Source organism: Sylvia atricapilla, chromosome 3 (genome assembly GCF_009819655.1).
Source record: "Sylvia atricapilla isolate bSylAtr1 chromosome 3, bSylAtr1.pri, whole genome shotgun sequence".
Taxonomy (NCBI): Eukaryota; Metazoa; Chordata; class Aves; order Passeriformes; family Sylviidae; genus Sylvia; species Sylvia atricapilla.
The window spans coordinates 2019529-2044896 of record NC_089142.1 but is presented as its reverse complement, the minus strand read 5'-3'; the positions used below and the strand labels follow the sequence as shown (position 1 = coordinate 2044896).

General features: G+C 42.1%; 1 protein-coding gene across 3 annotated transcripts in view; it reads left to right on the top strand.

Moving 5' to 3' along the window:
* KIF13B (kinesin family member 13B) overlaps positions 1-25368 on the top strand; it is a 120074-nt gene that overhangs the window by 59143 nt on the left and 35563 nt on the right. For all 3 annotated transcript variants that reach the window (XM_066314596.1, XM_066314597.1, XM_066314595.1), the window contains exons 11-26: positions 794-1006; positions 5023-5133; positions 8195-8329; positions 10345-10475; positions 11520-11606; positions 12243-12433; positions 13037-13247; positions 15178-15340; positions 16321-16467; positions 16912-17061; positions 17720-17848; positions 19050-19220; positions 20216-20373; positions 21365-21497; positions 22496-22630; positions 25315-25344. In XM_066314596.1, coding sequence (XP_066170693.1) covers positions 794-1006; positions 5023-5133; positions 8195-8329; positions 10345-10475; positions 11520-11606; positions 12243-12433; positions 13037-13247; positions 15178-15340; positions 16321-16467; positions 16912-17061; positions 17720-17848; positions 19050-19220; positions 20216-20373; positions 21365-21497; positions 22496-22630; positions 25315-25344 — 2295 coding nt within the window. The remainder of the gene's footprint in view (positions 1-793; positions 1007-5022; positions 5134-8194; positions 8330-10344; positions 10476-11519; positions 11607-12242; positions 12434-13036; positions 13248-15177; positions 15341-16320; positions 16468-16911; positions 17062-17719; positions 17849-19049; positions 19221-20215; positions 20374-21364; positions 21498-22495; positions 22631-25314; positions 25345-25368) is intronic.

The window sequence follows — 25368 nt, the reverse complement described above, 5'->3', positions numbered from 1 at the left end:
ACATTTCATGGGTTATTGAAGATGAAAATTAAGAGGGTGGTTTGTCTCAGAAAGGGATATTGGGTAACAAACAAACAAACAAAACCCACCCCGAAATTCCAAACAAACCAAAGAAACCAAACTGCCAAGCAGAAAAATCAATCTGATGCACAGTTTAAACTAGAATATTTTATCTTTATATATCTATATTTGGCCAAAATTGTAAACCCTAATCTTATGGTCAATAAAAAGATCGAATCCTTCCTTCTTTCCTTCTTGGTTTCATGCCCTTCTCTCTCAGCCAAATTCCAGAAGGAATTTTATGTAGCTCAGTTGAGATTTGTGAGCTGTGCCAGTGGGAGGAGGGGGAGGGCCCCATTCTGAATGTTTATAGGAATAAAATCAGCTGTATTGTTTATGAAGAGATATTTTAGTAATTTATTTCTTGCAGACGTCTGTCTTCTAGTCTTTAAAATAGATGATCTGAATTCATCACGGTTTCTCCTGAGCTCCCTCAGTAGCGTCTGAGAAGTTCAGTGCTGAAGTGTTTACATTTCTGGTTTGTAAACCAAACAGAAAACACAGAAAGAAACCTTTGAAGCCTTTACCAGACCCTGTAAAGGCCAAAACAGGCCTTTTTTTTCATTCCTGTTGAAACTAAAAAAGCCAAGAACGTCGAAAGCCAAGGACACCGTTTCCTAAACAAGCTTTCAAAAGCGAACATCAAAACCCACGACTTTTTCCTTAACTTCCACAGCTTAAGCCAGCAAACCAAAATAAAAATGTGGACTCTTAACACTCCTTAAACTTCCAGGACAGCCTCGGGGGCAACAGCAAGACAGCCATGGTGGCTACGGTGAGCCCAGCAGCCGACAACTACGACGAGACGCTGTCGACGCTGCGCTACGCGGACAGGGCCAAGAACATCGTCAACCACGCCGTGGTCAACGAGGACCCCAACGCCCGCATCATCCGCGAGCTCCGCGAGGAGGTGGAGAAGCTGCGGGAGCAGCTCACCAAGGCCGAGGTACCAACTGGGTGGGAGCCTTGCAAAGAAGTCACCCCCAGGCTCAGCTGGCTCTCTGGATGGAATTCCTTGAGGGAACCTCATGGTTCTCTGCATCTCCCTTTGTCTAATTTTTTTCATGTTTTTCTCTGTGTGTGTCCATCTTGAAAATGCTCGCTGAAATCCGGTGATTTCACTGGGCGCCTTGTTGGGTGTTCTTGGTTTTACTCTGCGATGCAGAGGACGTGGAGACATGGATAGTTCCTGTTTAAGACTGGGTGATTTCTAGGCAGAGCTCTGCTGATGTGTTTTAAGAGTTCAGTGTGGCCGCATCCTGTGAGACGTGATTTCAGTTTGTTGTGGTTTGAAAACAAACCGAGTGAGAGGCTCCAAGTCAGAAATACAATTGAATGAGAAGAAAAGGAAAAACCAAAAATAAAATAAAATAAAATAAATGCAACAATACAAAAAGAAAAAAACACTGACAGACTCAGAATACAACCTGATCAGGGTGATGGAAGCAGTCCAGGTGAGGTGGTCTTCCTGAAGCAGTGATCCTGTAGAAAGGTCTGGTAGCTCTGCTCCTCTGGAAATCCAGTAGGTGAGGGCTGCTTCTACTGTCCCAAATCCCAGTTTATATCCAGGTGAGAATGTTTGGCTCCTCCCTGTGGGCGGAGCATCTCCCAATGGGATGATGAGTCACACAGGAGCTCCTTGATGGCCCATTAAAGAGAGATAACACCCGGAGGGAGTTATCTATAAGGCATTGATGGGCCATGAACTGAAGATGGTGATAGAATACATCCTAAACTACAACCCAGGACAGTTAAGTAAAGTTTCCTTGCTTGTTTCCAGCTGTTGAATCTCTTACAGATACCTGGTAATATCTCTCTACAGTTTCCTGAAGGAGAGTTGTAGCCAGGTGAGGATCAGTCTCTTCCCCCAGACAACCAGTGACAGGATGGGAGGACACAGCCTTAAGCTGCGCCAGAGGAAATTTAGGCTGGACATTAGGAAAAAATTCTTCACAGAAAGAGTCATTGAGCACTGGAATGGGCTGCCCAGGGAGGTGGTGGAGTCACCATCCCCGGAGGTGTTTAAAAAAAAGGTTGGATGTGGCACTCAGTGCCATGGATTAGTTGATAAGGTGGTGTTCAGTCATAGGTTGGATGATCTCCAAGGTCTTTTCCAACCTATTCTGTGTTTGCTTCCTCAGTAAAGTGTCAATAGAAACATGGTCTAAGTGTTAGATGAGGGCCAAGAATCAGTGCAATTCTGAGTTCTGTTCCCAAAGGGACAAAGCAATGGTGATGTAATCTCTGTTGTTTGCAGTTCAGAAAAATTATGATTACGGCATTTGCATCACGAGGTATGCAGGGAATGCTGGCTGTGATACTGCAAATGACTTGAGGATTTTGGACTCTTCTCCTTTGAGGTGCCTAATGTGCTAAACATCCACTGTGTGTATATCAGTTTATTTAAGGTAGCTCAAGTTAAATGGCATAATATTAAATATCTAAAAATTCCTCTAAAATTTCAACCACAGACTTAACAGTACTCTGAGAGCTGCAAGTAATCCCCATTTGTTTCGGTTTTTTTAGCATTGCTCCCAAAATAATGGCAGCTGTCCAGAGTAATGAAGCAGTGTTTCCTAAGGATGAAATAATAAATATTTCCTTTCCCAAGTATTAAAATCCCACCCTAGTTGTCATCCCAGTGGTGCTGACAAAGAGAAGGGAAAAACCAGAGCAATTTGCTGTTAAGAGGCTGCACAGTAAAGGTCAAACCCCACATTCACAGCCTTGTGCTCCTTTCACTTCATTACATTTGTTGCCCATCTAATTGTTCTTACAGAAATGTGCATAAATAACTTCCTGAAGTGAACAAAAGCACTGACTCATTATGACAGGTTACATTTTCAAAGCTCATTTCCAGATATAGAAGTTGCCAAGTTGTGGGTTTGGGGTTTTTTTTTACCTTTTTGTGTCAGTGTCCTTTTCTCTCCCAAACAGCCAGAAGAGAACTTGAAAATTGACTTCAACTCATAGAGTACTGGAATTATCCTCTTTCCCCCTTTGCTTTTATAATCCATGCATTTTGATCTTTTTTTTTGATGTTGTTGGAATTAACATAATGTTTTAATTTGTCTGTGCCAAGGCCACCAGTTTATTCTTCCTGGGAATTCACCTATTTCCAGCAGAGAAGCAGCCCGTGGGTCTGGGATCAGGCTGGACCCATTTCTTTGGGGTTTTTTGGGCATTGTAGGGAATAAGGTGTTACCCAGTTCATTGTGCAGCTGAAATGTGTGAAAATGTTCACTAATTGTCCAAAGAAATGGGCAAATTAAACCTTGAGAGTATCTGGACTTCATCATTCTGCCCTGGACGTGTCCACCCCTTTGCACTGATCATGTTTTTTCTGGCATTATGAATTTTTGATTGGGAAAACACCTCGGCTTCACTTCCCTTCCTGTGTGGAATTCATAGAATCATGGAGTGGTTTTAGGTTGGAAGGGACCTTAAAACTCATCCAGTCCCAGCCTGTGCCATGGGCAGGGACACCTCCCACTGTCCCAGGCTGCTCCAAGCCCTGTCCAGCCTGGCCTTGGACACTTCCAGGGATCCAGGGACAGCCACAGCTTCTCTGGGCAGCCTGTGCCAGGGCCTCACCACCTTCACAGCCACCAATTCCTTCCCAATATCCCATCCAATCCTGCCCTCGGGCAGTGGGAAACCATTTCCCCTTTTCTCTCCAGACACTTGTCCCAAGTCCTTTTTTCTTTTTACCCCATATTTAGGTATTTAAAGCAGAAAACATCCACATAGGACACATCAGCTGACAGTTCCTAGACTGTTGTGTCCTGAGGCAGAGGAAACTCCTGTCATAAAACAGGATTTTCCAATCCTGGCACTTGCTCCTTTTCTTGAAGGAACTGCAGTGTAATGAGGCCACTCTTTGATCTGGATTTCTGTGAGGAGTTTGGGGTTTGTGGTAAGGGAATGTCTGATGCTGGAGGATGATGTTCCCATTGTTTAATTGGCATTGCATAAATGCCAAGCAGCCAAACCCATGTTCCTTGTTAGCAGTGATGAAATAATGACATAAGGAAGTCCACAGGCTTTTTAAACAAGGTTAGTGGAGGAGGAAATGCCAGTATGGAGATGGAAGTTTAAAAATCATAAAATAGTTTGAGTTGGAAGGGACCTTTTAAAGCTCTTGTCCTGCCATGGGACACCTTCCAATATCCCAGGGTGCTCCAAGCCCCATCCAGCCTGGCCTTGGGCACTTCCAGGGATTGGGAGATGCTGATACCCTTTCAGTTTTTGGGGTGTCTGATGGGTGGCCATGGGAATATCTTCTTATTCGTAAGGTAGTCCTTGTTTGGAACATGGGCCTTGGAATAGTTCACTAAACAAAATTAAAGCTGTGGCAAATTAGCAAGAAAATGGAATTTCAGTGTCCAGAAGCACATTGTAAAGATTCCTTTGACATTCACTCAGTAAACTGCATGTAGATATGCAGAGGTGCATAACCAGAAGAGCTGCATTTTTCCTATAGAAAAAAAATTGCACACATCAGGCCATTTACAAATGAGCAATTAGAATATTTTGATGGCATGACAGTTTACTGAGATCTGAGGTGTCATTTTGAGGGTTTGACAGCTGAGGGGACATAGCCAGAGCAGCAGAATCTTGAAAAACAAGACTGCTTTTAATATGAGTCACTCGGGATGTAGAAATGAGATTAGTTTTGTGTGTGAGTATCTTTGTGCAAATCTGCCAGTGTCATGTAATTGGTTTCTGTTGAAGTACATAAACTCCACGTTAACATCTGTACATGGAACTAATTAAAAGAGCTTTTTGGTGGATTCTGCCTTGAAGTGCAATGTGTGTTTAAAGACCCCTTCACTTACTGCTAAGTGTGCCTTGGAAAATGAGTCATGTTGCCTTTATTCCCCCATCTGTGTGGCTGCAGAGGGGAAAAAAAACACAAAGCACAACTAGCTTTTCTTGTTTCATTTGCTTTTATTCCTGCAGGCTATGAAATCACCAGAATTAAAAGAACGATTGGAGGAATCAGAGAAGTTGATTCAGGAGATGACCGTGACCTGGGAAGAAAAATTACGAAAAACTGAGGAGATAGCTCAGGTTTGCTTGCTTTCTTTCCTCCTTCCCTGCCCCCATTTTTTATGAAAAATAGGTTTGTTTTCTTTGTCTGTCAGTTCGTAGAGGTTGTCTGAGTCTCTCCCCACATTTATGGGTAAGTAGGTCAAGCTTGCTGCCCTTTTGAAAAGCTTCACTTAATTCCTGTGATAGATGGGTGCCTCCCAGATTACCACTCCAGTGACAATAATAAATTGTCACTGTATGCAAATGGAGAAGTTATTTAAAAAAATAATAATAATCCACGGATGAGAGGATTACAGGGGTTTTTACATTCTTGAGGCAGGAAAATTGTTTGTGATGAGGGAGCATTGAGAGCATTCAGTGCAAGGTTATGGACTGAGTGCCTAAATGCACCGGGCAAAGGGCATTCACAATGATAAAAAATAGTGTTATTGAGGATCTCTGTGTGTTTTAATAGCTCCTAAACTGATACTTAGGGCCTCAGACCATAACTGGAGATGATTACGTTGGAAAAATGATGCAGGTCACCACGGTTATTGCATGACACTCCTGGTTCTTCCCACACAAATGCTGGTGTATATATTTGCAGAGGGGAGCTTTGGAGGGGGAGGACTGTTGGGAGGTGATGAATAGTGTGTAATAAATAAGGGGAGAACGGAGCCTCTGGTACAAAGCCCTCTTGTAGATGCCACGGCCAGAATAGACTGTGTTGACTTTGGGTTTAAAGACCCATTGTAAGAAGTGCTGCTTGCGACTACGAGGGCTTCCTGCCTTTCAGTGCAATTCCTCCCTGTGTATAAGGGTGGAAAGAAAAAAAAATAAAATAAAAAATAATAATAGTAAAAAAATCCTGCTCTTATCCTACACAATAGTTTCTGGACATTTAATGTGTGAGGAGGTTAAAAAGGTGAAGTAATGAGCTCAGCTCTCCAGATTAAATGTGCCTTGATGTTTGCATGTTGCTGCTTTAGCTCTCTACCTTTCTGTCTCTAAATTCCCAGCCTGATGGGATGTTTCAGAGCTGGCAGTTTCATGAGCCTTGGAAAAGGAGTATTTTTTCCAGAGCAGGATTAAGGCCAAGTGTTTGTGCAGCACAGGCTGTTTCAGGATTGTCTGGAAGTCAGTGAAAGCCACTCTGTCATTCCCCTCCTCACCTGGATGGGGGAGAAAAAATGTAACAGAAGGTTCCTGGGTCGAGATAAGGATGGGGGAGATCAATCATCAATTACTGTCACAGCCAAAACTGATTTGACTGGGGAAAATGAGTTTAATTCCTTATCAATCAGATCAGAGTAGGGTAGTGAGAAATATAAACTAAATCTTAGAACTCCTCTCCTCTTTTCCTTTTTTTCCCAGCCTCACCTTCACTCCTGATTTTCTACTTCCTACCCCAAGTGGGACAGGGATATAGGGAAAGGGGCTGTGCCCTATTCTCTACGTGTTATCTTTGATGCTTTTTCGTCTGTCAGATTGTGTCAGGGTAGACAGGTAGGATGGGGGGATATTTGTAAATCTTTGAGGAAAGGATGCTGCCTAATAGAGAGCAAGGACTGTCAGTGAGGCATCAGTAAGAGTTCAAAGCCTTAAACACCAGCCACACAAAGAGGCAATTTTTCACATTTTCAGTGAGCATTCGACATACTTTTAATGGTTTTTTTCAGCGTTTAACTAAATTAACATTAGGTCTTGAGAAAAAATTAAAAGGAACTGGCTCTTTTTCTTTCAGTTAATCCTCTGAGATTCACATTGTGGGCCAAGTTCTCCTTAGGGCAACATGGGCTTTATCTCTGTAGATAATAAGGATTTTTGTGAACTTCAGAGCCTGGCACTGGTTATCGGAAGAGAGATCTTTGACATCACTGCTGCAGTTTCTCCTCTGTTCCTTGTTTTCTCTCTCTCTCTCACACACACACATGACTTTCCCTTACAAGGACATTATGTTGGGTTTGGAAGCGTGTGGGGAGACAGGGGAACAGAAAATCAAGAGCAAGTTGTGCTATTTCTTTGCAATTTTAATCTTCATTAGACCTGGTGCAACTCCAGTGCAGAGAATGATCCTGAATATTGTGACATACTCAGTTTTTAAATATAAACCACTCTGATAGGTAAAGATAAACATTCCAGGATTATTCCTACATTGTTTAATTCGATATTTTTTAAAGTTTCAGCAGCACAGAGAAACCCTGTAAGTCTCTAATATGTTTTTTTACTTTTTAATTTCACCCTCTCCTGTTTCTGCTTCTCCCAGTAATCCTGTGAGGACCCTCCCGTATTTATTTCTAATTTGTTTTGAGTGAGGTTTTTTTGCTGTTGTGGACAGTGAGTCTCACTTCAGTTTCTCTCTGATCCTGGGAATAATCCTCAACTTTTCTATCCCAGTGGGGTTTTTTTTTTGTAGAAGAATCCCTTTCTGTTCCTAAGTCAGAAATGTTTAATGTTCCTCTTTCACTGCTCTGGTCTCACCCAAACCCCCTTCCCTTTGAGAGATGAACATTTTTGCACAGTAATGCTTTGTTGGACGTTTCTATGAAGTCTTTTGACAAGAACAAAACACCATCCAAAACGCTGCTATTCTTGTTCAGCAGGAAGTGTTCTTTGCATTACTTAAATAGCAGGTTGCCAGTTTTTTGTCATTTTGATTGCTCTGGAACAAAGGATAGACATGGAGCTTGGCTTGGCAGGGATTTAACTTAACTTCTTGCTTTTTTAGCTCGAAAGGCGAGAATAAAGGGCTCTAGAGATGGCTTTGTGGTAGCGTTTTGCTGTTCCAGTGAGGTCATGGAGAAGCTCTGCAGTGCTGCAGGAGGCTGCTCCCAGCTGCTCTCATTTCCCACTGGGAATATGGGAATGTGTGGGACCAAAGCACGGCGCCCTTGGAGAGCAGAGGGGCGAGGACAGGAGGAATCACAGATCCCCCTGAGCAGAGCTTGAGGCTTTTGTGCCTCACCTGTTGCAGAAGGAAGAATTTCCTGTTCTAGAAGCATCAATCCATCACTTTTACCTGGTGGCTCCAGCAGATGGGAATGGATTTCCGAAGGGTTGCGCTTCAGTCAGATGAATTTTGATGGCTGCTCTCTTGCAGGAGCGTCAGAAACAGCTGGAAAGCCTTGGCATATCCCTGCAGTCCTCTGGAATAAAAGTCGGGGATAATAAGTGCTTCCTGGTTAATTTGAATGCAGATCCAGCTCTCAATGAACTCCTGGTGTACTATTTAAAGGTAAAAATATATCTTTGTATATAAAAATTTCTTTACTTCAGAAGTGGGCCTCTACTTCAGTTGGCGGAGGTGTACTTGGAAAGTTTTATAAAACTGTGTATCTAAAAACACTAAGATTTTCACGAGTACAACCTTTTTATTTCAAATGTAATTCTTTGTAGCACAGGCAAAGTTTGGTGATTTGATGTTTTTGCTTGTTTTGGTTTTCTTTGGTGTTTTTTAAAAGAATTTTAGATGTGTTCTTTTTGAGAAACTGTCTCGTGTTCTGAGATGAGGGATTTTGTTGGTTGGGTGTTTTTTTATGCAAACTTGCACAAGCTTTTAGCCATGAAATTGTTTTATATGATGATTGGACATATCAGTATGTGTAGTCTAAATTCTGGCTGCTCTCCTTAGTTTATGAAATACATTTTTAATTCTCTTCGTGCAGCTTGCCAGGAGTAAAAAACAAGTTCTGTTCTGCCTCAGCACTTCTGACGTGCACTCCCTGTTTCTGATATTAACCATCAAACACATGATGTGACTTTTGGGCCCTGTGCTGAAATATTGGGGCAGTTGGTTGTGGTTTTTACAAATTGTAGATGGAGGACTCAGGAGGAGAAACAAGGCACAACCATTTTAAAGTCGCATCTTGGAGTGCAAGTTCTAAAATTTGCCAGTAAATTTTCAGTAGTTTGAGCTTCACATTAAATCATTCTCTTCCCTTTGAAGTGGGATAGTAGCTCTCAAAACAGCCACAAAATCAGCAATTAGTCTGAAAGATGGTTTTGGTTTAGTCAGTCTGAAGAAATATGTGATCCTCTTTTATATCAGCCATCATGGCTCTGCGATATCTCAATAGAAACAAAAGAAAAACACTTTTTCCATGTTGTATCTGCTAAGAAAAAAACCACATTAAAAAGGAGAAAAGAGCTGAGGTTTTGGGAGAGGTTGACTCTTCCCCAGACAACTTGAATGTATAAGTCCAGAGTGTGACTCAGCTGTTAAATCACTGACAGATACTGGGACAGATCCCACTTCTCACAGTGGTCACTGGGAGCAAGGCACAGAGCAAGGCAAAGCCAGCAGGAAAAGTCTCTGGTGGTCCTTCTCCTTTTCTAGGGAAAACTCCTTGGGGTAGATTTTGTCTCCTTCAATTAGTCTTTGGTATTTTTTTTTTAATAACTCAGATTTGTCTTGCTCCTGGGGAATTTTGGTGTAAAAATCCCCGTGCTTTGAAGTTATTATAATAAAAATACTCACAGCTATTCTTCCTAAAATCCTGAGATTTAACTCTCTTATTTCTCAGAATATTTGCCCACAATCTCTCTGAGCTGTGTGTGCACCAGGTCCTTCAAGTACTGCAGAACAACCTGAACTGACCTGTCTAAACTTTTACATCTGTTCCACAAAAATTGCCTGGAGATGCCTAAAAAAGAGATTTCTGTCCCAAAAGAGGGGTCCAGACCTGGCAGTGGTGGAGTCCCCATCCCTGGAGGGATTTAAAAGCTGTGTGGATGTGGCACTTGGGGACATGGCCTTGGCAGTGCTGAGGGATGATTGGATGATCTTAAAGTGGTTTTTCCTACCTCAGCAATTTTATGTGTGGGGTGATCCTTCATCTTCCAAATCCCCCATACCTTGAGTGTCCAGGAATCTCCTGAGCTGTTGCTGATCTAGGTGGAACCTCCATAATCACCATGGATCTGCCACTGTGAGCCTCTCTTAATTCCTGCCTGAAATCCTTTATTCCTTTGGCTTCTACAACATCCCAAGGCACTGAATTCCTCCATGAAACCATAAAAACCTTTATTTTCGTGTTTAACTGTTGCCTGTAAACTTTCCTGAGTGCTCCCTGCTTGTTGTCGTAAGAAAAAAGCATTGATTTGCTTCTTTTTTTCCCTCGAAGGGAAATATTGAACTGCTCTGAAATTTTGGGAGCAGATGACACAACACATCCAGAAGGAGAATAGGTGAATTAGACCCAGTGAACCTCTGCAATCCATCGTTAACATCTGAATTATTTTTTCCCCCAGGAGCACACGTTAATAGGCTCAGACAACTCCCAGGATATCCAGCTGTGTGGGATGGGAATTCTTCCTGAGCACTGCATCATAGACATCACCCCAGAAGGCCAGGTTATGCTGACTCCTCAAAAAAACACCAGGTGAAGGAATAAAATGCAACCACAGCTGTTGGACAGTTGTCATTTTACCCAGTATTTTATGAGTAATGGTGCATAAAGATACTTGGAAAACAAACTTCTCTTACCTCCTTCGTAGCAAGAAAAATTCTGCTTCTTGTTATGGTGCTTTTACATTTTAATTGTCACCCGTTCCTCTGTCAACTCATGTTCCACTCCAGTGAGATTTCTCTCAGGGAGGGTGTTTGTAGCCCAGATTTTCAAAGAAAAGATGAGTAAATTGCATGTGCTTTCAGCAAGTGGATACTCACTGATTTGCAGCTGTGTAGATGTAACTCCTGTCAAAATTTGAATTAATTTTCTAGGAAATCTGTTGATATGCAAAGAGCTGCTGAAGCATTTGTTGCTTTATTCAATTAAGTAGCTCTACTTGAGAAGCAGCTGGCATATTCAGATTGATCACAAAATGACATGCAGAGTCAGCATCTCCAATAATTTATTGGTAATACACAAAATTCAAACTTTTCACTGATTTCTGGCTGATCTTGCTTGGAGCAGATTGGACTGGGTGAAAACCTGAGATTCCCTTAAATTTGTGTTATCCCCCAATCCTATTTTCAACCTTCATCTGACTCTAAAATTAAAGTAGTTTCTGATTATTTTATTAGTGTCTTTAAGCTACATGAATACATGCAGCAAAGGTGTCTGTTGCCTTATTCAAATATTTCTATCTTGTGTCTGTATTTCATAGCAGTGTGCTTTAGTGACTTTTTTTTTTTTTTCAGGCTGCTCATTTTTAAGCTCTGATTTTACTCCCCAGACACAGCTGTAGTAATACCTGTCTAAATGTACTGAACTTCATGATTTTAGGAGGTCAAAAAAAGCTGAATTTGAGGTGTATGTGAAACAGCACTGGGTAGATCAGTGAATTCTCTGGGAATATTTTGCCTGTTTGCATAAGTCTCTTCTCCTGCCTTTATTTGTTGCAGTAATGAAAGTAATACTGTGAGGGGAAAAAACCTAAGCTTTATATAAATATATTTACTTTAGATTTTTGCCTTTTCACAGGACATTTGTGAATGGCTCTGCTGTTGTGTGTCCCATCCAGCTCCACCACGGAGACAGAATCCTGTGGGGCAACAACCATTTCTTCAGGTAACAAAAGTTATTAAAGGAATTGTTAATTGGCACCCACTTTGTTTTGGCTTAAGGTATGAGGAAAGATGGGGATTATAAAAGCAATACTGATGTTGGATTGGTTTTTTAGGCTAAATATTAGTATAAGGTCACTGTGCTCTCTGTCCCCTGTAGTTCCAGCTATACCTGTGACCTTCCTGTATCAGACAAGATCACTGGTAGATGTTTTCTGTTCAATACTGTACTTTGAAAACCTTTGAAATACCTAAAAAAATCAGTGGATTTGAATGATAATCTAAAATTTCATTGTTTTGTTTTATGCTTAAAAGGAGAACTGACATAAAAAAGTGAGGTACCACTTCATTATTGTCCCAAAATTATTTGAATGTAGAATGACTAAAAAATGTCACGATTATCTAAACTGTATTATTGGTAGTATCAGGTACTGAATTATGAGAATGTAGAATGGATTAATCAGTTTACCTTCTGGTCCTGTTTTTGCCCTGAGGAAAATTACACCCACAGGAGATCAATAAAATTCGAAAGGGGAAAATAATCTGCTTTGGAGGCTCTACTGAATTTTAACAGTACTTGAAAGCAGTTTCAGAGCTGAGCAATTAACAGTTCTCTAAAAATTTTCCCTCTTATTTAAAGGCTGAATTTGCCAAAGAAGAAGAAGAAGGCAGATCATGAGGACGAGGAGCGGGACAACTCCATGAAGTGCAGTAACAGTGTGGAGCAGCTGGATATAGATGGGGACAATTCCAGTGAGGTGTCCAGTGAGATCAACTTCAGCTACGAATATGCCCAGATGGAAGTCACCATGAAGGCTCTTGGTAGTAATGGTAAGGAGCCACAAAAATTGTTGGGTGTGTGTACAAAATACAAGGATAACAACAGACTTTTTTCCCTTATAACTTCCTTTTGGAGAATGTTTCTTGTCGGTGACTCATCACAGTCATTTCTGTGCTTGAGGAGGGAAAAATGACCGTGGCAGACTGTTTGGTTTGGCAGTTCTTGCTGAGGGGAAGGCCAAAAGTGGAATGCTGGTGGAACTGCAGTCTCAAATCAAAGTGTTTTCACTTGGCTGTTTATTTTTCTTGTGTTATGTCTCGCTCAGGCATTAACTGCAGCGATTTCTGTCTCCAAAACTGTGTTTTTGACTTTTTGTGGTCTTGCATAGCTGTCCCAGAATGACATTATTTTGGGAAACAGGAAGACTTTTTTTTCTTTTTTTCCAGCTTGGGCTTTTCCCTTTTCTTAATTCTCTTAAATCATCTACCCTATAAATGTTTGTTTTGCTTCAGAATTCAGCAGCACTCTTTAAATACACGCTGCAACAAAAACCTGGAATCTTCCTCTTTTACCTGTGCTCACGCCAGGCATCCAGGACACTTCTCAGCATGGATCTCACTGTAGTACTTCCTTTATTTTCAAATCCTGCCTAGACCCGATGCAGTCCATCCTGCAAAGCCTGGAGCAGCAGCACGAGGAGGAGAAGAGGTCAGCTCTGGAGAGGCAGAGGCTGATGTACGAGCACGAGCTGGAGCAGCTGCGGCGGCGGCTGTCGCCCGAGAAGCAGCATTTCCGCAGCATGGACAGGTTCTCCTTCCACTCCCCCAGTGCCCAGCAGCGCCTCAGGCAGTGGGCAGAGGAGAGGTGGGTGGCCTCACTGTGACTATCAGGAGGGGTTCAGTCAAATTTTCCTGCAGTGAGTTTGGCGAGATTTTTGTTGCGCTGCGATCGCGGTGAATTTCCGTGAGGAGTTTTGTAGTGGAGTTTGGGGAGGACACACAGCCGAAATATTTATCTCAAGAGTCACAGAATGATAGAACAGGTTGGGTTGGAAGAGACCTCCAAGACCATCCAGTTCCACCCCTGCCATGGGGAGGACACTTTGCACTATCCCAGGTTGCCCCAAGCCCCATCCAGCCTGGCTTTGGACACCTCCAGAACAACCAGACCTATAATGGTAGAAAATAGAAGAAAAAATGAGTTCTTCCTTTGTTATTAAGGAGAAGCTCTATCCGGATCAGCAGCAAATTTAACCAAAGATGGGGTGATTGGATGAAATTTTGAGGCTCCTGTGTGAATTTGTTCTTTCATGGGTCATGCATGACTCAGCTGCTGGGAGGCTGTTTTCCCTCTTGACTCAGATCCAGCTGTTTGACCTGGGCAGGTTCTGGCAACCAGAAGAGTGCAAATTAAAAAAAAGGAATAAGAGGATGATACAAAGAATTTTAATCCAGATCATTGTAAAAAAACATTTAATAACCACAGAGGGGTCACTGTCCACTCTGCCTCTTCCTGAGTGATGGCACTGAGGTTATTTACCTCAGCCCCTAAAAAATCTTTTTCACTATTGCTGCCAAAAAGAGCAGCTGTGGGAAAAAGATGAAACCCTAAATAAATGAGTGTGGTAAAGACATTGTCATGAAAAATACAAATCTAATATATATGGATAGAAAAGCAACTTTGGAAGTAAAAAATACTTCAGACAGCCTGACAAGGTGCTAGCTGTGTGCCTGGGATGTTTTGTGGCACCAGATTCCTGGGCTGCACAGTTGCCACTCTCTCTCACACTTGTTGGGAAGGCCAGTGAGCAAGTGGGTCATATCTGAATAAACCTTTCTCTGTAACATGGAGCATCCAAATCTGTGGATGGAAAACTCTGGAATGAGCCACACAATAGCTGCCTGTTCAGCAGAATGCATGGAGAAGTCTCCAAAGCCAGCAGCATCCTAATTTTCATATTGCTAAATTCCTACACATAGGGTTTTTCCCCCCAGTTGAAATGTAATTTCATACTCCTCATTTTTGTGTTAAAAATGATAAAATTATTTTGGTGTGATGGGCCCTGAAAGCCTTTTTAGTTCCATCCTCTGCCATGGGCAGGGACACCTTCTACTGTCACACGTTGCTCCAAGCCCCATCCAGTCTGTCCTTGGACACTTCCAGGGATCCAGGGACAGCCACAGCTTCTCTGGGAGTTCTATTTCAGGCCCTGCCCACCCTCACAGGAACAATTCCTTCCCAATATCCCATCCAGCCCTTCTCTCTGCCAGTGGGAAGCCATTCCCTGTGTCCTGTCCCTCCATCCCTTGTCCACAGCCCCTCTCCAGATTTCCTGGAGCCCCTTTAGGCTCTGGAAGGGGCTCTGAGCTCTCCCTGGAGCCTTTTCTTCTCCAGGTGAACACCCCCAGCTCTCCCAGCCTGGCTCCAGAGCAGAGGAGCTCCAGCCCTTGGAGCATCTCTGTGGCCTCCTCTGGACTCCCTCCATGTCCTCCTGATGTTGGGAACCCCAGACCCAAGAATTTGGACCCATGGATGTTCTGTAGGGCAGTGTCCAAACCTTTGCACAAGTTCAGGTGGAGTCCAGGCCTTGTGAACATGAGGTTGCTCCTGGGTTTTCTGGAGGGACTCATCTCATGTCCAATATTTGTAGCAGCCTCACAATAATGTCACCTGTCCCTTCCCTCTTTAATCCTCATTTACAAGCTCTCAGTTGCCTCCTCATCCATTTGTTTTGCCTTTAGTACATAAGCCTCATGATTTTTACTGTCTTCCCTTCCCAATCTCATTCCTTCAGAGAAGAAATGCTGACCCACAGCCTGAGGAAGCTGCGAGAGCAGATTGTTAAAGCAAATTTGTACGTGAGAGAAGCCAATTTTATCGGAGAGGAGCTGGACAAGAGGACAGAGTACAAAGTGACCCTCCAGATCCCAGCTTCAAGCCTTAATGCCAACAGCAAGGTACAGTCACCCTGACTGAATTAAATGGTTGTTCAGTAAGTTTGTCACTCAGTGTTCAGATTTCTTTTACTCTGACCATAACGGTTGAGTTGGTTTTCCACTAATATGCATTAAAAACATCCTTATTTTATACCGTGAAAATTCTATAATATGCCTCAAAAGATAAATGTTTTGGTGCAAGACCTTTCCCCTGGTGTTGAAGTTCCCACTTGCTGCTGTTGCAGAGTGACAAAGTCTCTGCAGGTTGGGTAACATCTGTTGCAAGTGTTTACTGTCCCTTTGTGGACATTTGACTTTGCATCATCCCAGTGAGCTGCTAAGATTCTGCCATTCCCATGGGGAGGGAGGAACTGGAGCAGAGAGGATTTGGATTGTTTGTTCTCAAGCATCTTAAAAATTTTGGAAGGAGGGAGCTGAACCCAAACTTCTGTGTCTCAGGCTGGCTACCTAAGCTGGTGTTATTTCTCGAAGCCAAACCAGTATTTTGGTGATACTCAGCCTGTCCTTAGTACAGCAGATAGATTTTATTCCAGGATTATAATTTCTGTCAATTGTTTTGGAAGTTTTTCTCACAATTTTCTGGGGAAGACACATCCAGAAACAGGATGATAAAGGGGGTTAAGTGTCTGCACCAGCTGAAAGTTTCAGGCAGTAGTAATTTTAGGTGGAACTCCAGGCCTGCTGGAACTTGAGGATATTTATGAAATACTTAAATGTTCCCATTTTTAACACTCATGCAAGGTGAAAATCCATGGAAACCAGTGCCTGTAGCTGTGATTAGACTGCCCAGTTAAAATGAGCACCAATACACTGTGACAGCTGAACTCAGAGCCTGTCACTCTCAGATTTGGCTGCTCAAGCCAGGATAACAAAAAAAAGAACAGACTTTCCCCAAAGATATTCTCAAGTTTGTGTTGGTTTTAAACTCTTTCTTCACTGTTGTGACACAAATTCCTTCTTGGCATCCCTTTGTTTCATAGAGAGGTGCAATTCTCAGCGAGCCTGCAATCCAGGTGAGGAGGAAAGGGAAAGGCAAACAGATCTGGTCCCTGGAAAAGCTGGAGAATCGACTGGTGGATATGAGGGACCTTTACCAGGAGTGGAAAGACTGTGAGGAAGACAATCCAGTAAGTAAAAAGTATTCCTGCAATTGCATTCCTGCTACATTTTCAGGAGGATTGTTGGGTGGAGGTGGGGAGGGAATATGCAAAGAGCTGAGTTTCCCTGAGGTTTTGTTCTTTCTAGTACTGAATTGATCCTCAGCATTTCATTAACCCTTATCATGTCACTCTGATCCCTGCTTGCATGCATGGTTTGGTGAGGGAGTGGAGCACACAATAGGAAGCAGCAGTAACACAAAAGCAGTTAACAGTTCAGGAATCTGGCAGAGTTAAGGAGAACTTGCTCAGGACAGGCGTTACCCGAAGTAAAATTCATTTCCATTCTTCTTGTGATCTAATCTGGCCTCTTGCTGGAGTCCCTTTTTCTTTCACTGGGCTGGTTGTGCAACACTTTGCAATGTATTTCCTGGGAGGTTTGGTTTCCTGACAGGACTGTGGGTTTACTTGCAGGTGATGAGAGCTTATTTCAGGAGAGCTGATCCCTTCTACGATGAGACAGAAAACCACAGCCTTATTGGAGTAGCCAATGTTTTCCTTGAGTGCCTGTTCTATGATGTGAAGCTTCAATATGCTGTTCCAATCATCAATCAGAAGGGAGAGGTTTGTCAATCCTTGTACTTTGTCCTTACTCAGCTTTTTAACTGTTTTTAGCTGTTTAACTACAGCCTGTGGATCTTACTACCAGGATGGAGGAGATTATTTCCAGTTTCATGTGCACAAGTTCTTTGTTAGCAGGGTGGAATTGTGTAGATCCCATAATATTTTGCTGGAGTTTTCAAACAGCTCCAAATCCCAGCATGGTGATTGTGTAAGGAGAGATCTTCCTGAGCACCTTCCTGAGAGAAATAGCCCAAAATAAGTCCTTTAGATGAGCTATAGCTCCATTGGTTTCACTGCCTGTCATCAGGAAAAAATGGTTCTTAAATATATTCTGTAAGAACAACTTCAAAGGCAGCAGAGCACACCAGGTGACATTCTCCATGCTCTGCATCAAGTGTGCACTTTGCAGACTCTCCAGAGACTGATTTGAAGGTGAGATTGTTCCCCAAGTCACCCCAGGGACTGATTTCTTCATGGTCTTTGCAACCAAAGGCTTTTTGATTCTTGCTCCAAAGCATTCTTCATGTGGTGCAACAAATGCAGAGTGCAGGAGCAGTGCAGAAAGGAATGAAATGTTGGCTGCTTTCAGACTGGGAGGGAGTGAACCTGTCACTGTTTCCTGGCACACAAATAATAATTCTGACTCCTCTCCTGGCAGGTTTCAGGTCGTCTCCACGTGGAAGTTGTTCGAGTGAGCGGGGAAATCGATGACAGGCTGGTGGGAGGTGAGGACAGTCCTGACTACTCAAATGAAAATGACATCCAGGAGAGAAAACTTGTCTGCAGGGTGAGTTCCGGATGTATCCCAACCTCTGAGCAACCTTTTCTTTTCCTGTCCTAAGTCAGAAAGAAATCCTTGGCTTCTGGACATGGAGTGTCTCTTTGTGACCTCATTTTGTTTCTGGAATGGCTGAAGTAACACAAGATCATTAGCTGGGGTTTGTTCCTTTCATTAATTGCATTTATATGCCAAAGGCTCACCCCAAGATGTTTCTTGGAATCCAGGGAAGATCTTTGTATTAGGATTGGCACTGCAATATCCAATTCAAGAAGAGTCACAGAATGTGATAAACTCCCACCCTTCTAGGAATCGTTATCTTTTAATATTTCTTCTTCTCTCCATATTTCTTTTTCTAAATATTAAATATTTTGTAAAATAGGTACAGTTTTTATTCCTGTAATAAAAAGAAAATTAGTAGGAAGTATTTACTAGCAGTTCTGGGTTATAGTAAAACTAATGCTACAGGAAAGAAAAGAAAGGCAAAAAACATTACAGGGAGTGGTCCCTAGCCTTTGATTTCTGGACAATTTGGGAGAAATTGTGCTTTTTTCCCCCACTCTTTGTCCTGTCCCAGAGAGCTGCAGTGTTTACAAGGAGGATGGGGCAGTTTGCAAACAATATTCCTGCCTTATCATGAGGATCGTGCTGCAGAAGTCCAACTCATTTGGTCTTAATTTGACAACTAGAGAATAAAATTTTATTAAATATATGGTGAATATGATGGCTCTGTTTAGGTCAGAATGAGAATTCGCAACATTTTGTTTCTTGATTTGATGAGGGGACAGGTTAATATCACATTCTTGGGGTTCATTTTGGGTTGTTTCCAGCATCACAGAGTAAGAACAAGTAGTATCTTAAACCAAGGATTTTTAGGGCATAGAGGAGCCACTGGAAATACGAGATTTTTATTGTATTCCTCTTTAATTGCAATGAGTTTGATGCATTTCACCATTAAAAATGAGCAGAATGTCCCTTCCAGTAAATATGAGCCTGGTGACATCTAGTGACTGTGTTCAGCTGCTGCACTCCAAATGTTGTCCCCAATGAGTATCAGTGCAGAAATTTTATTTGCTAAATTATTTGTGCTTTGCTGTTGTTACTTTTTTTATCCTTTGCAGTGAAACATTGTTCTGCCAGGTGATTTTTTTGTTTTAACTCCATGCCTGATGAATTAATGCTTTTCATTTCTTTCTCACCTCCCTTCCAGATTAAAATACTTCAAGCTACAGGTTTGCCACAGCACCTGTCCAACTTTGTGTTCTGTAAATACACATTCTGGGATCAAGTGGAGCCAGTTAATGTTGCACCTGAGGTGGATCCTTCCCAATCTTCCATCAGCAAGGAGCCACGGTGCATGGTTGTCTTCGACCACTGCAATGTAATTTATTTTTCTGTTTTATTAATTAAACTGTAAGGCAGGCCAAAAAAACAAAAACAAAAAAAGGCAAAAAAGCAAGCTTAGGTTTGTGTAGGAGTTTTATCTGCCTCTTTTCTCACACTGTATTTCATGATGCCCTAAGACCATTTTTAATTTCATTATGTTGATTTGCTAATATGGTTTTAATAAGAACTTAAATGTCTTGAGAGTCCGTTTAAGTTTGATTCTTGTACACTGTTCGTTTGTACCAAAATTACTGAAGGTGAAGTGGGTTAGTAAAGGAAAATATCAGCTCATCAGAGAAACTTACATTAGAATTTCTCCACAGTAAAATTCACTGTGGATGAGGGATATTTATCTGAGGGTATTTGATGTCAGTAAGTGAGCTGATCACTCCAAGCTCTGATGAAATGAAGAGGAATGTCCCAATTCTGGGACACGGGGCTGCTGTAGATGCTGAAGTTGGGTTGTTAGAGGTCAGAACAGACTATTTAGGACAGGCTCTTTCTTCCCACTGGCTTTGGGCAGCTGACCAGAGGCATCTTTAATAGAGACATCTAAAGTCAGCTTAGATGAATCCCAGGCAAATCACCCCAGTTCTCATCATGTTCTATCACTTCTCATCGCACTGAGCAATTTATTTCTCTTACCATTTGTGAAATGGATGTAACACCTTCTGATGAGTTTTGATTTTCTGATTCTGAACATTACAAAATATGCTTTGATTTTTTTTTTTTTCCTGAGCCGTTGGCTCAGGGCTTGCAAACAGTCTGTGGTCATTTTCCAGCTCCTTATAGACTTTAATCTTTGTAAAATCACATATGTTTGACCTGCCTCCTGATTATTACAAAATGAGGCAACACTACCTTTTCCCCTGGATTGTGTCTTGGGAACCAGGAGGATTTTACTAAATGTTTTCATTAAAATCAAGGCAGTAAAATCTCCCAGCCTGAGTCGTGTAGTCACAGTTAACCAACTGATTCATCCCCTTCCAGGAGGTTTCTGTGAATATTTCTGAAGACTTCATGGAACATCTTTATGATGGTGCTTTGGCCATTGAAGTTTACGGGCACAAACAGAGTGGTGACCGCAAAAACCCAGCCCTGTGGGATTTGGGAATCATCCAAGCCAAAACACGCAGCCTTCGGGACAGGTGAATGTGGGAAACGCATCTTTGGTCTGGAATTTGGGAATAATCACTGGCTGAGGTGTCCAGTTTGGAAGCAGGTTTGAGGCAAGGAGTCAGATTTGGAACTGAAGTTCATTTCTGGCCATTTAAATGCCATCACTGTAGTGCTTCCACTGGAAAAGTGTTATTCCTTATAACCTCAGTTTGGATAAATATGCAATATCGTGGTACTCCAGACTGCAGGGGGGGTGTTGTTTGTTTGCTGGCACCATTTGTTGTCCCCAAAGGAATCTTGTAGTAGCATTTTCTTAAATGGGAGTTGGTTTGCCTCTTCAATTAGAAGGCAGCTCTGCACCTTAATTTATTATTTCACTTCTTGCTTGCAGCTTAAGCTTATGTTGACTATTAAGCTGCATGTAGGGAAATTTAAAATAAAAGTCAGGGAAATATGGTGAACAGGAAAAAGATGCTCTAAAATAATTATATTATTTGTTATATTTGATATATTTGATAGCTAAGTAGTAAGCACCTCTACCCTTTTTAATTTTGGAGTTCTACAAAAATAACTTTCTTATTAAGCCCTGAGAAGAGTTGGAGAGAAGGCAGTGATAGGAAGAAGGTCAGGAAAGTGCTCTGAATCTTGAGAGCTTGTGAGACAATGTCATATTTCATTCTTCTGTCTTCCATCTCAGTCTGATTGACCTGACAACACTGGGCTGCTGTGGCAGGAGTTGAGACCAGAGCTTAAATGTGAAATTGGGGTTTATATTGGAATCAGGAAAAGGCTTCTTTCTGATGTTTGACTAAAACAGCTGTCAGAAAAATTTAGAAGCACTGCACAGCTGCTTACCTGTGTGCTCACAAATGGTGCATTTATTGCAGTGCTCATTGCTGATTCAGTCTGCGCTTTGAGCTCGGTGTTTTGATGTTTTCATTCCTTTTTCTTTGGGAAAAAAAATACAGAAAACCCCCAGCCAAGCCAAAGAAAGAACCCAGTGTGTGACTTGTTCTGCAGGTGGAGTGAGGTGACCCGCAAAGTGGAGCTGTGGGTTCAGATCCTGGAGCTGAATGAGAACGGGGAGTACTGCCCAGTGGAGGTCACCCCTGCCAAGGATGTCAGCACAGGGGGCATCTTCCAGCTCAGACAGGTGAGGTGGCACCTCCTGGGCAGGCTTCCAGCTGTGCAGAAAGCACCTGGGGGAGCTTTGCTTTGGATGGCCAAGGTGTCCAAGGAAGCTCAGGTAAAATGTGATGTTGTGGAAAACAGATGTAAAGTGGGAGACAGAGCAAAACTCAGCTTAAAGGTGATCAAAGTCCCCCCTGTCACCTTTTTGCTCTGTCCTGTGCCAGCACCTGGAAGAAGGGACATCAGTCTCCACTGAACTTCATTATTTTTTAAAGAGGTCCAGAGTTCCTTTTTTATTTGATCCTTCTAGCCAAGCACTCTTTTGTTCATTGAATTCTACCTGCTTTAAATTGTTAATGCTTAACTGAGCAGCTCACATTTTTAAATGATGAGCTATTGGTAGGCTGCTGCCCAGAGAACACGAGGAATCAGTAAAAGTTAGATACAAGCTGCTCCTCTGACCTCACCAACTCCTTTGATTTTTATTTTAATTTTCTTTTTTTTTATTATTTACATCTTTTTCCACTTACAGTTTTACTAAAGAGCAGTTGCTTTGCTGCACTGATACCATCAGTGGGTCAGAATTTTCAGCCAAGGAGATCAGAGTCAGGAAAAGTTCACTGAAATTCCAGTAGCTCACCAAATTAGACTCTTTGCTTACTCTTCTGTAGGTGGGGAGAAAATCCTGTTTTCTGCCTTCAGAAATAGTAAAAATAAAATCCTATAAGGGTATGTTTGAAAACCCTCCAGAAAAGTAAACTGGGGAGTTGCTGAATGCTGAACTTTAATTTTTCCCTGTAAATCCATCAGTCCTGGAAATATAAATCCTTGCAACAGGAAGGAGGATCTCTTAAACACTGGGTCATTGGGATAGCAGCACTTTGTTCTTCCCAAAAGAAAAATATAATACTCCTTGCCAATGGCTGCCAGTAGAGGTCTCTCTGGAATTAAATTCCAGCACTTTATATTCTTTTTTTTTTTCTTTATTAAACAAGCATTTCAAATTGTTCATTTGGACAGGGGCAATCTCGACGAATCCAGGTTGAAGTGAAATCTGTGCAGGAATCTGGGACCTTGCCACTGATGGAGGAATCCATATTATCTGTTGGCGTTGGCTGTGTTCAAATAAAACATGTCAAGTCACAAAATTATCAGGTAAAACTCCGAATATATACTGTCAGCTATTTCCAAGAGCTGGAAAGCATAAAAGGAATCATTTTCCATGGCAAAAATAACACTTGCAGGATGTTTTGTGTCTCTTCTAGTTTTGGTTGGGGTTTTTTGTCTGGTCTTTGAAAGCAGCACAGCCTTAACACACCACTCAAAGAAGAAAAGAAAATGCAAACATTCCTAAAATCCATTAGGGGTTTTTCCTGTAGATTTTACTTCAAATATTAGACATGTAAAGCAATATTAAGTAAATAGTCAAAATGAAAATCAATTGAAAGTATTCAGATTAAAAATTAAAATAAACCAGTGCAACATACATTCAAATGGTGTCCAATTACAAATGTTGGAATTCCATGAACCACTTGTGGCCCAAAGTAGATGTTGGGGCAGTTGTTTGACAATCTCTGCACCTCATGTGTGTCCCTCTCTTTTTAGGACTTGTCTTCTTGCAGTGCTCCTTTGAGTTTCTGATGCACTTTGAGTTTTTCCCCCCAGCAGATAAATGAGAATTCAGTGACTCCTTGGAGCTGGCAAAGCCAAAATCTGTTGCAGCAGAGCAAGTCTCTGAATTTTGGTTGTTTTGCTGCCCTGTTTGAGACAAGACCAGCTAAATAGAAAAGTAGATGCCCCAAAATATTTACTCTACTGACAGCGTGTGATTCAATCCATGTCTGCTCCCCTTTTTTTTGCTTAATCAGGACAGCTTTTCCTTTGAGCCCTGAAGTACTTGGAGTTTCTATTATCTCCTAACCAGGGCAGTCCTTTTCCATTTTGTGTCTGGGGTACAAAAAGGGGAATTTTTTCCACCTTTCCAGCAGCATCCAGTGCAGATTGTTCCTGTTATTCCCCATTACCCTCCTGCTGGCTCTCCTTGCAAATTTTTCCATCACAGCAGCCCCTGAGACCCCACATTTCCTTCCTGTAAAGCCAGGAAACTCATGAATGGAGCAAGTTTCTATCCTAAGACAGAATGATTAATCCTTGCAGATTTTCCTTGACCCACAACTTGCACGTGCCCCTTTCAGCCTTTTTTGTGGGGACAAGTCCCAGGGGAGCAGCGTCCTGTTTGCCTCACCTTATTTATTCCCCAGTGAATTCCTGATCCACTGCCCAGTTCCAGACTTATCCCACAGAGCTGGCAATCCCCAAAGTAGTATATTCTGTCAAGAAGAAAAACTTAAACTCAACTGGAGAGAGAGAAACCAGTGAGTTGTGCGTGATACTGATAACCCCCGTGGGAAAGGGCCATTGAAAATCAGATTTTATGAGACCTGTTGCTTACAATAGGCTTTGGACATCATCACCTGGATTTTCAGTCCCCTTATTAGCATTTCTCTTATCTCAGGTAAATCAGGTGTCTCTGGAATGGGAAAGATTTTCTAAAGACCTTGAACTGAGGAAATGCCTCTTTGCTATGGCTTTTTAATTTTAGCTTAGCTAAGTTTTTGCCTTCCTGATTAAGGTAGAAAAGTAGGCTCTGGTGGCTCGTTATTGCTTAACTAGGTAAGTAATAACTCCTTGAGGATTGGAGCCCTCATTCCTTTTCCACTCCCTGTGAGGAGAGGCAGTTGTGCTCATTGCAAGTGGCTCTGCTTGGGATGAAGGTCAGGAATTAAAAGTGGTGTCTGCCATCAGAAAATAATGGGAATAAAAGGTTGAAGGTCTGCACTGTCACTCCTGGTCTGTGTTCTGATTCCCTGATATTTACAATAGATTTTTTTACAGTTCTTCTCCTTTGCAGCAAAGGTACCTCCAGTCATTTTCACATCTCAGTTTTGGGGGTAATTCTGGGCCCCTCATGATGGGAGAGACACTGAGGGGCTGGAGCATGTCCAGGGAAGGGAACAGAGCTGGGGAAGCACCAAGAGCAGCTGGGAAAGGGGCTCAGCCTGGAGAAAAGGAGGTTCCAAGGGGATCTTTTCCTCTCTGGAATTCCCTGACAGGAGGGGACAGCCTGGAGGGATCAGGATTTCTCCCAGGCAACAGAGACAGGATGAAATGGAACAGCCTAAAATTATCCCAGAGGAGGTGCAGGTTGGGTATTTGGAACAATTCCTTCATGGAAAGGGTTGTCCAGCCCTGGCACAGCTGCCCAGGGCAGTTGTAGAGTCCCCAGCCCTGGAAGTGTTCAAAAACCATGTGGATGTGACACTTGAGGTTCAGTGCTGACCCTGGTGATGCTGCTGGTGGATGGTTGGACTCGATGACCTTAAAAGTCTTTTCCAACCTTAGCAGTTCTGGGATTCTGGGATTCTGTACCGGATTTGGATTTTTCAGCACTTGCTGTAACATTCACATTTTAAGTCTTAGAGGTAAAACAGCCTTTTTCTTTGATGTCCAGGATGCAAAGGTTTGAAGCTGTTTCTCCTGTTGCTTTCTTGTATTCCACTTTCTTTCAATTATTAAGACTTCTAATAGTTACTTCACTGTGAATTTTTTTCCATTATAATTATTGGATTGTTCTGGTTGGTGTTTAGAAGAGAGGATAGCAGCAAATCTTTGGGGTGTCAGTGTGTTTTAATTCTGTGACCATGCCACTGCTGAACTCCCACTTTTATTTTTATGTAATACTGTTAATACTGCTTGAAATAGTTACACCTTTTGCGTTCAGTGTGATTCCTTCTATCAAAAAAAAATTAATGGCATGGTTTCTTTGTGTTTTGGTCTAGGAAGAAGAGGATGAAATGGACAGTTATCAGGTAAAAATTTAAAATTCTCTCCTA